The sequence below is a fragment of the Rattus rattus genome, chromosome 16 (genome assembly GCF_011064425.1).
Source record: "Rattus rattus isolate New Zealand chromosome 16, Rrattus_CSIRO_v1, whole genome shotgun sequence".
NCBI classification, from domain to species: Eukaryota; Metazoa; Chordata; class Mammalia; order Rodentia; family Muridae; genus Rattus; species Rattus rattus.
Window position 1 is genome coordinate 24414830 of NC_046169.1, and position 16436 is coordinate 24431265.

The 16436-nt window shown below is 49.7% G+C and overlaps 1 protein-coding gene across 3 annotated transcripts in view; it reads right to left on the reverse strand.

Moving 5' to 3' along the window:
- Positions 1 to 16436, reverse strand: part of Sfswap (splicing factor SWAP) — a 70396-nt gene that overhangs the window by 14345 nt on the left and 39615 nt on the right. For all 3 annotated transcript variants that reach the window (XM_032887155.1, XM_032887154.1, XM_032887156.1), the window contains 7 exons: positions 15682 to 15922; positions 14263 to 14391; positions 13620 to 13713; positions 12569 to 12734; positions 6893 to 7123; positions 5659 to 5849; positions 1926 to 2191 (listed from right to left, as the gene is read on the reverse strand). In XM_032887155.1, the coding sequence (XP_032743046.1) occupies positions 1926 to 2191; positions 5659 to 5849; positions 6893 to 7123; positions 12569 to 12734; positions 13620 to 13713; positions 14263 to 14391; positions 15682 to 15922 (1318 nt within the window). The remainder of the gene's footprint in view (positions 1 to 1925; positions 2192 to 5658; positions 5850 to 6892; positions 7124 to 12568; positions 12735 to 13619; positions 13714 to 14262; positions 14392 to 15681; positions 15923 to 16436) is intronic.

Consider the following 16436-nt stretch of genomic DNA (forward strand, 5'->3'; position numbering starts at 1 on the left):
AAAAACTTCAGCTTCATTTTGTCTTTTAACTGAGAATTAAACTAAGGAGTAGGGTTTTGCTCCTTGGACCTGCAGACACTGAAGGTGCAGTGTTATAAATAATGCCCCTGTATAAACCATGCAAATCTAAGTCTACTGTAAACTCAGGCTGGACAGACAGAGCACAGGTAAGAAGTCAGTGGCAGTCTGTGCCACACGTTGAGATTAGCATGGGTAGGTGCAGGGAGCAAGGGCCTGGGAGCCCTCTCTCCAGGCCTGGGAACCATGAGGGAATTGCTCTTCCCTTTGTCTGGAGTAGAGGAAATCAGGGAGAAGTGACTGGCCTGCATGAGCCTGATGGATTGGTGTGCCTGTGCGGTTTGGATCTGTAACACAAATTTTAGGTGTGTTAAAAAAATTAAAGCACGACTGAAAAACTGTTCATTTAATAAAGAAATAGCAAGGTTTCTGCGTGTGTGTAGTAAAGGTTCAAAGTGTTGCTCTTCTAAGAACTAGAGACAAAGACTCTCCATGAAGACAAGTCTACCCCTAATGAAGACAGGAGGTCAGACATTTGTCAGTCCTGGGCTTGGTGTGGAGTACTTTTAGCACATCTGAGAGAACACTGTGCATCCAAGAACATAGGACACCAGTGTCTATGAACAGGGCTGACACCATCCCAGAATAAGGTGAGCACCTGGAGTTAAATGCTGGGTGTGTGAGGTCACCCGAGCAGAGTCCAGGCACCATGGGAACCCAGGGCAGGCTGAGAACTAAAGACTGACGCTCTCGGTCTCCATCTCACCACAGAATGCTGAGCTCCAAAACTAAGGGTGTCTCTGGCATCCTGCAAGTGCACGTTTACTAACTCTGCTGCCAGCAATGCTGACCTGGACACCTCGCGCCTTACACCGAGAGCTTGTGGGTAGACTGGAGAGCAGAGACGGAGAAGAGGAAACATGCACACGGGGCCTCACTCATGCTCACTTCAGGCTCTGTGCAGAGTCTGAGCACAGCCTGAGCGGAGGGCGGCTGCCCTGCAGTCAGAAGCACTCAGCACAGGAAGTCCACTCACACAGACAACTCCAGCATGGCAGCCTATGAATGTCTACAACTCCGCACGTGTGCCAGGCTCATTTTATAATCTGTAGAGCCCTATCTCCCCACTCCCTAGGAGGCAGCCTCATGTTCTCAATCTACCATACGGCTAAAGATAGTCGTGAACACCGTGATCCTCCTGCCTCCACCCTCCAAGCACTAGGATCACAGGCAGCAGTCATTCATTGTGGGTTTTTTGTTTGAGTATTGATTTTTGAGAGTGGTCTTACTATGTAGCCATATTTAGCCTTCAAGTTGCTATCTAGACCAGGTTGGCCTTGAACTCACAGAGATCCACCTGCCTCTGCCTCTGCCTCTGCCTCCTGAGTACTAGGAGGAAGTTTTATGCCCCCAAAGCCAGTCCATTCACCTTATTTTAAGACAAGATTGCTCACTGGCCTGGACTTTGCTCAGTAGGCTAGGTTGCCTTGACAATGGGCCCCAGCTACCCCCACCTCCCTATGCTAGAATTAGAGGTATGCACCACCATGCCCGGCTTAGTCACTCAAGCCCTCATGCTCTGCAGCAGGATGTACTGACTGAGCTATAACCCTGGTGTAGCTGAGACTGGCCTTGAACTGGAGCTCCTCTTGCTTCCACCTCGAGTGAAGTGTGAGTGAGCTATGCAGAGATAAGAAGCACAAACCAATCATTGAACCTGCAGTGACTGGTGAGCTCGGAAAAGCCTGACAATGGTTTATGAAAGATCTCCTTTGGATTTGCAGACACACACATCCCACACACACTCCAGCCTGTGCTCATCTTACTGCTGGCTTTACAGAGTGCCAGGAGAAGGCTCAGAGTGAAGGGCAGAAGGAGCAAGAGAGCACGAGTACCAGCACACCCACCTCGACCGCCGCACTGTCCGGTAGGCACTGGGCAGGGAGTGCTTTGCTTTGGAGTGGGATCTAGACCTGGGCTTGGAAGACGAGTGGTACTTGGGGGAGCGGGACCTCGTCCGAGACCGTTTTTTGTGCTTCTTCTTCTTCTTCTCTCTTTCTTCTTCTCTTGGTGGGTCTCTGCATCTACTTGAAGGTCTTTCTGGAGGCTTCCCTTCCAACATGGGCAGGGTTCTACCTCCAACCAGCAGAGGACAGGGCATGACACCAGTTTCCTGGAAACAGAAAAGTGAATGTGTGGGTGTCAATAGAGAATACAACACTTTGGGTAGACAGCTCTTATCTCCGAGGAAAGACCACCTTTCCGTGGTTATATATAAAAATCCCCTTGCTGTGGGAGCTGGATCAAACCTGTGATTGAAGCATGTGGGAGGCAGAGATAAGAAAACTTCTTTGAGTTTGAGGCCTGCTTGGACTACAAAGTTAATTCTACACTGGCCTGGGTTAGAGTGAGTTTGTCTCAAAAGACAAACAAAATCTCTCTGGCCTTTCAGGAGAAATGTAGTTTTAACTAGTCATTGAATACTACATTGTTCTCATTTTGTGCCTGGAAGATTTACCAGTAGGTTTATGGAAAATGTCAAGGCAGACACTGTGTGATCAGCACCCCGTACTGCCCCAGCTGTGTGAAGCCCTGGGATGGGATGGGATGGGGACAGAAGTGGTGTGCACATGCATTTGTAAACCTGCAACTGTAGGGAGGTGGGCCCTATCTTCCAAGGCAGCTGGTGAGTATCCCCTGTACACGACTCTTACAGAACTGCTAGCTCACAGTGACAAAAGCTGCCCAGTGGGCTGAGCCGAGGCCAGACGGCTCCCTGCAGTTATCAGCCTCTCACTGAGCTCCCTGCTGCTTAGGCCACTCTGCTGAACCACAGACAGGCTCACCACCACTGATGCACTGTCCTTGGCTGCTGTATAGACTGCTTAAAGATTTAGCATGTCATTGACCTCTCTCTCTTCCTTTTTTTTAGATAGGGTCACACCTATGTAGCTCTGGCTGGCCTGGAATTCATAGAGATTTGCCTGAGTGCTAGGATTAAAGGTGTGGGCCACCATATCCATCCAGTAACATCACTAAAGATATCAGTTAAAATCATACCTGGATATGTAAAATTATCTCTATGACCAATGGCACTGGGCAGACCATGTTATACGTGCATGGTGGAATGCTGCCTTGTGGGCACCTGCCCGTCCCGAGGAGCTGGCTGGGCTAGTCTCTGCCCCGACAGATCTACTAGTACCACCTGTGACCTTCTCTCCTAACCTTTTGGAGCCTGTAAGAACTCCTGTCTACATCTATGTGGTAACTGGGTGAATGTGCCAACATCTGTAGGCCAAGTATATATATCAAGGTACTTGGCAGAGTCAAGGGAAGTATATTCCACCAAGGTTCTTGAGATCAGTAACATTTTGGGTTTGACTATCATTTATAGACTGTTTATTATGGGCCCTTTTGTTTCAAAGCAATCAGACACTGATCACCAACTGCTCTCCTCACACAGCCTTTCTGTTGAGAAAGCTCTGCTGAGATAATCTTTGTGTGCACACGCAACCAGGGAGACCATTCCAATCAAACATCCATGGATTACAGACAGGGCCAAGGCTGGCAGACAAGAATGGAGCCACTCTGAGAGAAGGTACAAGCTGGGTCAGCACTGTGGTGCTGCCAGCAGGCTGACGACAAACAACTTTGATAGACTGAGTTCTCACAAAAACAGCCAGATTCTGAGAACACAGAGTCAACCTTGCAACCACGACTTGTTTTTCTCTATCTGTAGCTGTGGTTACATACTTTATTTATTTACTGTACGTTATCTGTTTCTCATTGTGTGCAAGTGGAGGTCAGAGGACAGCTTTCTGAGTCAGCTGTCTCTTTCCACCATGTGGGTACCACGCCTGTTGGCCTTGGCAGCAAGCGTCCCTATCCACTGAGCCTCCCCACACTGTCCTGCCTTAGCATTCCCCCAACTTCCAGACGAGGTCTCATGGCGTGCAGGCTGACTTTGACCCTGTCATACGCAAGGATGACCCAGACCGTCTCAACCCCCACCTCTACCTCTGTACTGCTGGCATTACAGCATGCTAACATATGTCGAGGACATGCCTAGGACCCTGTGCATGCCAGGTATGCACACTACCAACTGAGTTACAGTCCAGCCTTACAGATGTGTCAACCTCTGTTCACTGTCCAAAGGCTGGTGAAACAACAAGAGATTCAGTCAGGCCAAGTACGCCCTTACCAAGCGTTCTCTCCTTGATGTCCATGTCTCTCCATAGCTGCAGAGCTCATGCTCCTGCACTCCCTCCTGCAAACCCCACACCACAGTGCCTCCCAAATCCCTCATCCAAGGGTATAGTGCATAATGGCTGCCCCATCTGTGTGTACTCTGTTCCTCCATTTCTGCAGGAATAGGCTTTGTCTGAGGAACCAGAAGACAGCCTATCTCTGGGGCTCTGGGAAATGGGGGTCATGGTGCCCTAGTGGGGTTCTGTGACCTCTTTGAAAAGCTCATTCTGAGAAGGGCAGTGCAGAGGTTATCCCGAGGACAGAACCACTAAAAAGATGCTAGGCGGACTATGGAAACAGCAGCTCTGGACATTCAGGAGATGGGCAACTTTAACCATTGCAGACTCTAAAGTATCAATGTAATTAAAGTTAAAAGGGGTGAAGGAGCCAGGCACGGCAGCACATGCCTGCAACCCTAAAATGTGTGAGTTCTAGCCCCCCCTTTTCTTTCCAGCAATAGCAAACAAGGGCAAAGGGCTGTCCTACATTAAGAAGGAAAGCCAAGTGCTGTAGTCTGAATGAAAATGGCCTCCACAGGCCCACAGGCAGTGCCACTATGGGGAGGTGTGGCCTCGGAGAAAGTATCTCGTTGGGGTGGGCTCAGAACGCTCAGCTCCTCTCCAGCATTTCTGCCTAAGAGCCACCACGCTGCCTGTCATGATGATGAGAGACTAAATCTCTGAACTGGAAGGCAGCCCCAGTTAAATGCTGGTTTTCACAGCAATACAACCTTAACTAAGACACCAAGCATAAAGGCTATTTAAAAACACTCGGAGACAGACAGGCATGACCAGAATTTTCCCTGAACACAGCCACCCCCAACCCTGTCCACTGAGGTTCCGGGAGCTAGGCATTGCTTCCCATCCCTCCACTCAAGAGCATCCTAAGGTACCATGTGAGGATCCTGTTCACGGTCCGCACTTAGGAAGGAGCTGCCTGGGTTCTCCATGACCTCTTGGTGTTGCGGATGAGCTCAGGGCCTCCCACACACTAGTGCTCTACCTCAGAGCTACACCCAAAGAAGTCATGGGTGGCTGCTTTACCTTTCTAAAATTACAGTACAATACAGGATCTAGGTGCTGGTGTTGAGATCTCTGCCCCCAAGTGTAAGCTCAACAATGTGGCTGCAACCACTGAGGCCCTACATGGTGGCCATGAGCTGGGCTTCCTGATTAGGACCCACACCTATGTGCTCTGAGAGTGCAGCCGAGTCTGGTCTGTTTATAGGGTCTCAGGTTCTCTTCAGACTCAAAGCTATTAGCAAAGTCTGGACTGTGCTGGAGGCAGGTGCTGGGCTGCTGGCCTCTGACTCAGGCTAAAAAGCCAGAGGTGAGTCCAGACCAACTTTCATCTACTGCAAACCCACACATGCCATCGGGACATCCTATGTACCTCAACTCCGAAAGTGCTCTCCTCAAGTTTTCCAACTTCTGCATCTGGAAGAGGGTTTTTTAAGGTCTGCAGAAACAAAGCAGCTTTCCTCTTCCGCTCAGCCTGAAGCTGCTTCTCCTTCGACTCCTTGGACGCCTGAGCTAGCTTTTCCCGGGCGGCAGCAGCAAGGCGGTCCTCCAGCTTTTGTTTTGCTAAGGAAAACAAGGAAGGCAGAGTCTACAGCAAGCAGCATTTTATTTCTGATTTTCATAGGCACCTTCTGGTGCTATAACACTGCCATTTCAATACTAACCTCAAAGCAGGTAGACACCTGGACAGACCAACACTTTGAGGAAAATAAACTTATTATGGCTTTTGGGGGGAGGTTCACTTTATTTTCAAAGGCAGCGAGGTTGAAGGGGTTCCACGATGGCAGAAGCTGGGCTGGACACCGGAAATCACAGAATGGCTCTCATGCACAGGAGCCCAGCACACTCCAAGTCGGCAAGGAATGATGCCCTGTACAAGTGTCTGAGTCCAGAGGGCATGACAAACTGCTGAGCTCGCACACAGGGAGCAGCGCAAACACAGCAGTGTGACTGAAAGTGCACTGAGGGAGAGCACCTGTGGCCCACAGCATGCTCTCCTCTGGAGGACACTGGCTCCAAGAGTCCTTTAGTCAGGGCTGTATGGTCTGTTCATGCGTACCCAGAAACACAAGCCAAGAAAAGCAGTTAGAACAGAAAAGCACAAATGCATTCACCGCGTAGCCACCTCACTGAGGAAGACAACTTATTTTGGAGACACAGAGGTCCCCAAAAGGCTGGGCAAGCTCTGCAGCACTGTTCCAGCCCCAGCCCATATGCTACTGGCCATGCTGTGACCCCCGAAGATGAACCAGGACTGAGAAATCAGCTCTGGCAGGCATCATCTTTAACGGCTGACGGTTCTGCTGAAAGACATTCCCACAAAGGGCCTCTCCCAGTGTGGTGCATTAACCAGAGCTGGGAGTCCAGGCCTGGTGTCTCACCCCGGGGCTGTCGTCCAAGTACAAAGTGCGTCTCCATTAGAGCCGCCCGCTTAGCGCATTAGGCTGCTCTGAGTACAGACCGCCAAGGGCACTGCATCAAGCTAAGGCATTGCACACAGGACTTGCAGAAAGCCCCTGCATGGCTCCAGGCTTTAGTTCAGTCTTAGCACAAAACTCTCACATTTGTCTTCTTTCTTTCAAGAACTTTAAAAGCTATCGACAAACCTTGCTTAGCTTCGAGCTCCTCCTGGGTAAGCTGCGGTTTCTTCTCCTCCACCACCGCAGAGGGAGGGGCTGCGGCTGGGCTGGGGTTGGCCACACTGCTTGTGCTTTCCTGGCACTCCCTGCTTTCCTCATCTTCCTCACTATCATCGTCCAGCTTGACGCGGTTTTTTTCCAGGGGAAGTAGGTCGTTTTCTTTGGCTTTGATGGCAAAGCTTATTGGAGCAAAAGAAGCTGTTGGGAAAAGGTGACAATTGTGACGTATTTTTAGGCACCAGAGGCAGAATGCGCAGACACTGTCACAGGCACTACCACTTCCAGGAGGGCTGGCTGACGGGCAGATGGCATCTGCTGTGAAGGCACAGCGTGAGTATGCACACGTGTGTGTGAGTGTGCGGTCTACAGGTGGGGATGTAGGCAAGGAGTCCGGTTTAATGTCATCGGTTGGTAAGGCGTCAGCCTGGGCGAGCAGTCTGAAGCCTAGCACGGGCAGCATCTTAGCACTGCCACAGCAGATGTACCTGCTGAACACAGAGCGGTCACCTTCAGTCTTAAATGGTCAGTTTTTGTCATCTTCCTTTTTTTTTTTTTTTTTTTTTTTTTGGTTCTTTTTTTCGAGCTGGGATCAACAGGGCCTTGCGCTTCCTAGGTAAGCGCCTACCGCTGAGCTAAATCCCCAGCCCCGTCATCTTCCTTTTTTAAACGTATTTATTTAGCGTGCACACTTAGAGCACCCCATGAGTGCAGGTCAAGGTTAGAAGACGACTGGGAATTGGCTCTCTCCCATCACACAGGCTGTGGGCATAAAACTCAGGTTGGCAGAATTGGTGGCAAGTGTCTTTACCCACTGAGCCAGCTTGTTAGTCCGCTAATTTTCTTAAGTATATGAATTTTAACAGAATCTGGCATGCAGCTGAATTGGTATGAGTAGGCACGTGGCATGACTTAAGAATCAGGCCTAGAAAACCTCCAACTACATAAAAAAAAGCCTTTTCCTCAAGCAAAATCCAAACCAAAACAACTGAAACCAAACAAACACAGAATTCATTTCTTTATTCAGTCAACATGGCAAGCACCATGTCAGACCTCGCTCTACACCCATTACAAACACTTCAAGGTGTAACAAAACCCCAGGTGTAACACGCCCAAGCCCTACACACTGAACACTTAAAGGAGAAAGTCTTCTGCTTTATCTGCTTGTCAACAGCAAGTTCCTCTGTCACTCGCTCTGCTGAGACTCCTAATGGCCACCTGGATGCAGTCAAATGCTATAGCCTTCACTCAGGACAGGCATCACGAAGCTACAGCAAAGGGGCAGCTCCAGTGCGATGAAAACCAGCTGACTGAGGACAGTGGGGGATGTGACTCACTGCAGTGCCCTTCCCTCCCCTCGCCTACGCTCTGCTCTTCCCAGGGCAGGCTACTTGGCTATGTGCTGAGCTGAGGGTCTCCTCACCTACTGCTCTATGTTCCACGCCCCTGTGTGGGTTAAACAGAACACACACTGTGACACACACCCCTTTCAATGCCCGAGAGTCAGGAGAGCAGACTTACGCTGCACAGCACACTGTAAGCTGCTGCGGTGTGGTAATGCTGACCAAATACCAACCAAAGTTCTCAGCAGCACACCGCAGCTTGTATTACCACTGATCCTACGCTCTCTCCAGAGGGCCAAGACCTGGTGTGATCCTTCTGCACTGTGCTCACGCTGGGATGGCCACCATACCTGCTGCCTGCAGGATCCGATCCTTCTGGTACATCCGACCTTCAGGACTGGGTACAAAAGTGCATCTTTGAAGCACACCCATGGCCTTACAGCCTTTTCTACCTGTGGGCAATAGCTGCATGTGTGTGTACACACATATGTATATTTGGAGATGAGGTCTTAGCTATATTGCCTGGGGTGGTCTTAAACTCCTGAGCTCAAAGAACTCCCCTGCCTTAAACTCCTGACTAGGTGGAAATGCAGGTAAATGCACTTCCCAAAACTCCAGCTGAGTTTAGTAACATTATTATTATTTACTGTATATTGTTCTTGTGTATTGCGTGGAGACCATAGGCTGGTGTCTTCCTCTGTATCCTCCGTCTTATGTGGAAGTGGTATCTACCAGTAGGTAGCATGGATGGCCAGTGAGCTCCGAGAGCTGTGCCTATTCCTCCTCACCCCAAACATGAGGGCCAGCCACTCTTGGCTTAGTTAGCGTACTCTGCACAGTCAGCACTTACCCACAGAACCTTCTCCTTAGCCCTGATACTAATTAAAAAACAAAACAAAACCAAAAAACACCTAGTCTTAGACTTTTGTTTTAGATTTCTTTATTTATGTGCATGAATGTTTTACCTGCATAAATGTATGTGCACCTTCTTGGAGGTCAGACGAGTGTGCTGGATCCCCTAGGACCGTGGTTACAGAAGGCTGTGAACCACTATGTGGCTTCTGGGAAATGAACCCAGGTCCTCTGTAAGGGCAAGAAGTGCCCTTACATACAGAGCTGTCTCTCTTCAGGCCCAACTACCAATTTGAGAAGAGAAACCAGAGCCTTGTGTAAACAAACCCAGCACACTAGCCTCTGATTTTTCTCTTCTCAAGAATGCCAATGCCCTCAGTCCATTTTCTGACCTAGAAAAGCTTTCTATAGGAAGGACATTAACCCTTTATCTCCCAACCTATTGTCCTTGGATATTTGCCTTTTAACTTTATTCTGGCTCTGCTTCCCTAGACCTGTAAGTCTCTGATTCTAAGATTCTGTCTGTTAACAATTCCTTTCCTTTTCTTCCTGCTCCCCTCTCTTCCTCTCTCTGCAGGGTCTTACCTAGGCTCATGAGGCTGTACCCTGGAGCTCCTGATCCTCCAGTGTTGGGATCATGGGCCTGCACTGCCCACACTGACCTGCACTTAGACACTGAACTTCTGGGATCACTGCTGTTAGATACCTTAGTCTTACTAAATCTTTTAAATTGCAGGGGCTGTTGAGATGGGTCAGTGGACAGCGCACTTGCTACAAGGTTGAGTTTGACCCTTGAACACGCATGGTGGAGAGAAAGTCTGCCCGTCCAGCTTCAATTATCATTACAGTACAGAAGTTTCAAAAGCACAGTGCTTTCTCAGTGTCCCGGAAGTCGGCTTGCAGACAGGTGAAGGAGTGACCACACTAGAACTCTGGAACAGGTCCCACTGCCCATGTCCTGTCACTGATTTAGAACACAGCCAGATTCCACTCAACACTTTAATATCATGTTTCTCAGTGCTGAGGTCTACAGAACGCTGAGCTTGAGAGTTTCTTAACTCCCTATCTCCCATCCACTCTGAAGGAGCTTTCCTGACAGAAATGGTCTGGTTCTCCAGGGGGAATTACACCAGACTTTAATTTGTTTTGGCCTCTTGCCTGGTCCTAGCGGCTGCTAACCAACCAGTATTTCAAAAAATCTGCCAGACTAAAAATCTGTCATGTTTTCTTTCTCTTCTTGAAATTAATTTTGGCAATTTATGTTTTCTTCAAAATGGTATTTTTCCGTGACTTGAGTTTATTTCCATTTAAGGTGATGAGCATGCTTTGTGTATTTTAAAAAAAGATTTACAACTTTGTATTCATATCTGCATTTTTTTACTCTTGCACACACACAACATATTTTACTGATCTTTTTAAAAAATTACTTACTCAGTAATTTCTCCTTTAATTGTCAGCCCCCTGTTTCTGCTTTCCTTATGAACATTACAGACTTCTGAGGGGTTCCATCAGGAAGCTTGTATTTGAAACCCCGCCTAAACTTGTGCAGGGCTGGGTTCTAGGCCTGTGCCACTGACTGGGCTTCTGTCCCAAGCTCTGTCTTTTTTCCATTTTGCCTCCTATGCCCTCCTTCCCCTCATGCTGAGGATTGAACAAACTCAAGCCACATCGTACTGAACCCAACTCACTTCCTAGGTTCTTCCGTTCAATCTTTTTTTTTCTGTTCACCTTATTCTGTTTCAGAATAGTATTTTATCTAATTGTTTGCCCCCGGCAGTGTAGATGATAGAATCCAGGGGAAAGCTCGTTGATGTCCTTGACGTCCTTACTTTCGTGGACTCAGGACTTCAGGGTGCTGACATGCCTACAATCTTCTGTTCTAGCATCCAGATGTGCAGAGAAATAAGGCACTGGCTTGCTTTCTTTCCTCTTCCAGAACTGTTTCTACCTGGATGAACTTCTTCCACATCTGTCCCTTCCTTTGAGACTTCTGAGAACTTCCTGGTCTGTCTTCTAGCAATCTGACCCCGGTGATTTTACCATGCTAACCTGACAGCGTGTCTGAGCAGTCTTCCGGGGCTGTCAGATTATCAGCGGCTAAGTGACCTATGGACCCGCCCATACTCAGGGCTGGAGGCTCAGCTTAGCACCTCAGAGCAGCAGGCTGGTCTCCTCCAGGCCTCACTGCAGGAGCGCTGCGCAGCTGGCACTCCCATCTCAGGCTTCTCTGGCCAGGGAGGGCATGCTGTGGCTCTGCAGGTAGCCCAGGCAAGACCAGTCTGGAGGGTGCCTCCTGGGTAACAGTCACGCCATGGATGTCCCCTAGCTAGTCCCAGTCTCCCACCTTCTCCTTGCTGGCAGTAGCTGTCCTGGGTTCACTGTCCTCTCTCTTCCTCCAGTTCCAGGTGGACTGCCTGTCTATCCAGCATGGACAGCGTGTTGAATGGCTTCTGGGGCAGAAACTGTTGCTCTGATTGGTTTCTACCTCTGTTTATTTCAGCGAGGGCTGGAGGTAGCCAGTCACCCGACTTTCTAAATGGTGTGGTCCCAGTGACAGTCAGATTATTGTGACTCCAACCTCACATGGAGGCCAGTCCAGGTCAGGCAGGCGACTGCTGCCTGTAGCCCTTGCCATTCTTCTGCTCAGGCTCGTCTTCTGCGGCTGCCACTCCTGCACTAACCACTGGCCCCCCAAAGGCTCCTCATCCTCCGTTTAATCTCAAAAGGCCAACGTTAGAGAAAGCATCTGCTAGTAACCACAGGCCCCAGGGGAAGCCAAGTCCCACGTGTTGTACAATCCACCTTTCCAGACAAAATGACCAGAGCCACCTGTCACCAGAACCTGCAGAGACCTCACTTGTCTCTGAACACGCTTTTCTGCGGTCTCTTTTCCAGCACGTGGAGCTATGGCTTCTTCACATTCTACCACAGGGCTCTGCTAAGCAGTCTGAAGAGCCTTTCTCCTGTCTTCCATTGTGCCAGCCACTTATGTACATCTTTCCTGCTAGACTACTCATCTAGTCAGGGACAGGGCAAGGAGACCAAGTGTGAGAGAGCACAGCACTGCCTGACAAGGGTGCTCAAGGGAGCCTCTTGGACAAAGAAAACAAACCTCATCACAATTGTTTGTACAGGGGCCGGAGCTGAAAGCCAGTGGAGAGCACTTGCCCAGCCCAGGATCACAACTCAGCAGTTTTAGGTGGACGATGAAACATATTTGAAAATTTAGAAACACATCCACTAAATGACGTAAGCTAAAAGTGGATGGGTCCTCAGGCTAGCTTGTACCCACTGGGTTCCAAACACCATGTTGGAGAAGCAGGGCAAGTGAGCATGTCTGAACTTGTCACCTCTAGAAGGCAAGCCCAACAAGCCCCCCTGGTTTGAGGTACCTAGTCCTGTCCCTCAGGAGGGAAGCCCACGAGGCCTGGGCTTCACCAGGACAGCGCACCTTTTACCAGCTTCCCGTCCACGGTGCTCTTGCTGGACCCAGCCTCCTTCTTCCCGCTGCCTCTTCCCCCAGTCTCTGCCATACCCTCAGGAGCGCCGTCCTCTCCAGCTTCACTTGACTCTTCAACAGCGGTTTCTGTGGGAGCCTCTTCAGCTGTTGATGCTGCCTGAAAAGAGAAACATCGCTGAGCAATGTTACGTGACAGTTACATGTAGCTGTATTCTACAGTACACACATGTAATCCCAGCACTCATGAAGGGCAAGAAGACCAGTTCAAGGGCATCCTTGGGCCAACAGTCTGAGGCTAGTCTATGCTAAATGAATCTCTAAAAAAAATCAAAACTCTCAATCTCTCAACCCACCTGCAATAATTGCATTTCAACTTCAAATCACTCTCATGTGCCTGCGTGCGTGCATGCGTGCGTGCATGGGTGCATGACTGGGGCTTTGACCCATGGCCTCTGGTATGCTAGACAAGTGTTCTGCCACTGAGCTACATCCCCAGTCCCACTTGTATTTTTCACATCACAATCACCACTGACCGCAGAAGGACAAGCTATGTCAGTCTTAGCAAGTATTTCTGGCAGAATAAGCTCAAGAGTGTCCAGGACAGGGCAAAGTACCCCCAGTGCAAGGCATTGCGTGCTGTGGCAGCCGGAGTCTAGCTCTGCCCCTGGAAGGCAGTCAACAGCTCCAGTACATGCACCATGAGGTACACTACAGAGTTGTCAGAAGTACACTGTCACAGTGGCACACCTTAACCCCAGCACTTTGGAGGCAGAGGTAGGAGAATCAGGACCTGAAGGCTAGCCTGGGCTACATGAGACCATGTCTCAACACTCCTCAATATTGTCAAAGTAGTCTCTGATGCTTGAAGCAACAGTGTTTTTGTTGAGAACATGCTACACTAGACGAATGATCACTAAGGCAGATCCAAGAGTTTCCACCTCCTGAAGGGATAGGCCAGACACAGTGTAGACCTCAGTGTAAAGAGGAAGTCCTTTTGCACCTGTCATCAGAGCTCCGTGCCTTCTCCACCTTCAGCACATACCTGTGTGCTACCGCCTCCTTCCTTCTGCAGGAAAAACTGCTTTTTAAACTCGTAGTAGGCGTTGTACTGGTGCCAGGGTTGAAGGAATTCAAATCTGTGAACAGGGAAGGATCTGGTGTCTCAACATGACCCACATGCAGCCCTCAGTGTTTAGAACTTCATAAATTGTACATGGCTTCAGTCCCGCTCTATCCACTGACATGTGAACAGAGCAGAGGGCTAACCCACCCTTGAGGGTCATATCACAGGGAAGATGCCGTCCATGTTTTATGCACACTGCCAGGCACAGGGGATAAGGACCCTTGGGAAGTGTGAATTCCGGCTTTTCAAACATCTATGTTGTCACTGCACAATAAAGACAACCACAAAAACCCTCTCCAACTCTAGAGATTTTAATAAGATAAAAATATGTCTGCCTAAAGATACTCCAGGGAAGATGAAAGCACAAAGGAATCCTGACAGGGTTAAAGAATGTTAAATGAAAACCCCAACCTCAGATACCAGACATGCCTAAAGGTTTTGACTTCTCTGCAAAATGGTGCTTGATCCTAGAAATTCATAAATGCCAAGCAGACATTGCCACTGAAATGTACAAGTGCAGGAAAACACACCCCAGCCCAACACTTAAACCCCTTCACCTTACCTCTGATCGTTCTTGGCTCGAACACTGGTCTCAAATTTAAGGCCGTTTCTGGCGACGTACTCTGCCAGCTTGTCAATCACAGGCTGGATGTCAGGGGGCGGGGGTATGATGGCCACGGGAGCAAGCGCACTGTGGAGAAGAGGCGGTGAGCAACCCTGAACTAATAAAGAAGCATGGCTTGAGCCTGGCGCTGGCAGCTGGAGGGTCCTTTCGGTTCAGCCATGTAAGAGCAAGACTTGGTCTAAAGACAAGACGTTCCTTAACCTAATGAAGCCAGCTCCTGGGTTCTAGCAGAGCCCAGCACCACTGTTGGGGTGAGAATGCACGAAGCTGTGTGGGTGACACCTTGTAAGTCCAACAGGCAAGACCCTATCTCAAAAAACAAAACAAAACAAACAACTGGGACAGTGGAGAATGAGGTCCAGGCCTGGGTTCAGTCTTCCTCCTAAGTAGCGTTTGCCTTCAACCATGAACTACTTCTCAGTAACAAAACAAGGAAAAGCCAGTAAAATGGGAACGAGGCTCAACAGCCTGCACTGTGTTTACTTTCTCAGCAGTGGCCCTGGAAATCATTCCCCACCCCCTCCCACATGCTAGGCCCCTGATCTGCTTCTGAGTGACACCCTAGCCCACATTCGATATCTTAACAGACAAGAAAGAGGTTTTAGTCAAGCATTTCAGCAGCCTTTATGAGACCACACACACACACACACACACACACACACACACGCGCGCGCGCGCGCGCGCGCGCGCACACACAGCGCTCCTGTCCCTCTGCCATTGTTGGTTCTACACTAGATGCTGTGTGACTGTAGGATGTGAGATCTTGGAGCCCTCCCCTCCCCAATCAGTATGAAACCCTTTGAGCTCTGACAAGTTTAGTCCACCTCACTTGAACTCTGTCTAACACTGCCCAGCTGAGGTTTCAAACACGACACAAGAGCAGCGCAGAATTTAGGAGCAGATATGGGATCAGTCCGGAGAGACACATTTACATCTGCTTAGATTTCCCTGCTTTAGAACCATTTTTGGTAATGAAACGGGGTCCTGCCCTGTAGCCCATTTTATAGATGGCCCTTCTTCATCCTCCTCAGGGCTAGAAATACAGGAGTGGAACAACTGTATGGATTATCTAACTGGCTTTGAACTTTCTTCCTTTGAGACAGGCATTCCCTGTGTACTGCTGACTGACTCATGATACAGATCAGGATGCCTTGACCTCACAGAATGCCTAACCTGGCCTGGCTGTGTGGCCTTAAACTTTTAATCCTTCTGTCTCAGCCTTCCCAAAGCTGCAAGTCCAGGTGTGTGGTGACAATACATAATGACAGCCATAGGTATGCAGTCCGGATTCACCCCAGGTCAACAACACCGGTGCACCGCGGCAGCCACCGTGCTGACTGAGGGTGGCACACGTACCTTGTGGTGGTGGTTGTGGAGGTAACCCCGCTGCTTGACTCAGCTGTGGTTGGGGGTGGAGGAGGTGTGGTCCCAGGAGGTGGCGGTACATTCGTGGTCACACCGGGTGAGCTGGACACAGTCACCCCAGCAGGAAGGGTGCTGTAGTAAGTAGCCACATCGATCCCGGGTGGGGGTGGTGCCAGGCAGTAGGTGCCATCTGGCAACATGTAGTAGCTGTAGTACATGGCTGCCACGGTTGCTGTAAGAAACACGGTTTGTAAGCAAGAGGCCAGCGACAGGTAAAGCCAGCGACAATGTCCCTCACAGGCTCATCATGTTTTAGACACTTGCTCCCCAGCTTACGGTGCCATTCGGGGAGGCTGTGGAACCTTTAAGGAGGTGGAGCCTGCCAGGCTCTCCTCTTCCTGTCCACAGTATGAACAGCCACTGGCTCAGGCGCGCACTCCACCATGGACTGAGACCCTCCAACAGACGTAACGCCATTCCTGCCAGTTAACTGATCACAGCACAGAGACAATCACTGATACAACAGGGTGGCAGACGGCTAAGACAGGGACCTGACCAAGTGCAGCATCCCTCCTCCCATTCCAACCACGGTGCTTCTGTATCTGGACAATGGACAGTAGCAGGCAGGCACAGAACAGCCAATGTTAACAATGTGGACTTTCCTGAATAACCCCTTCTTCCTTCGTGTACTTAACACAGAGTGGAAACCGCCCTGCAGGGATGACTGGCGGACAGACAGCCCTCTC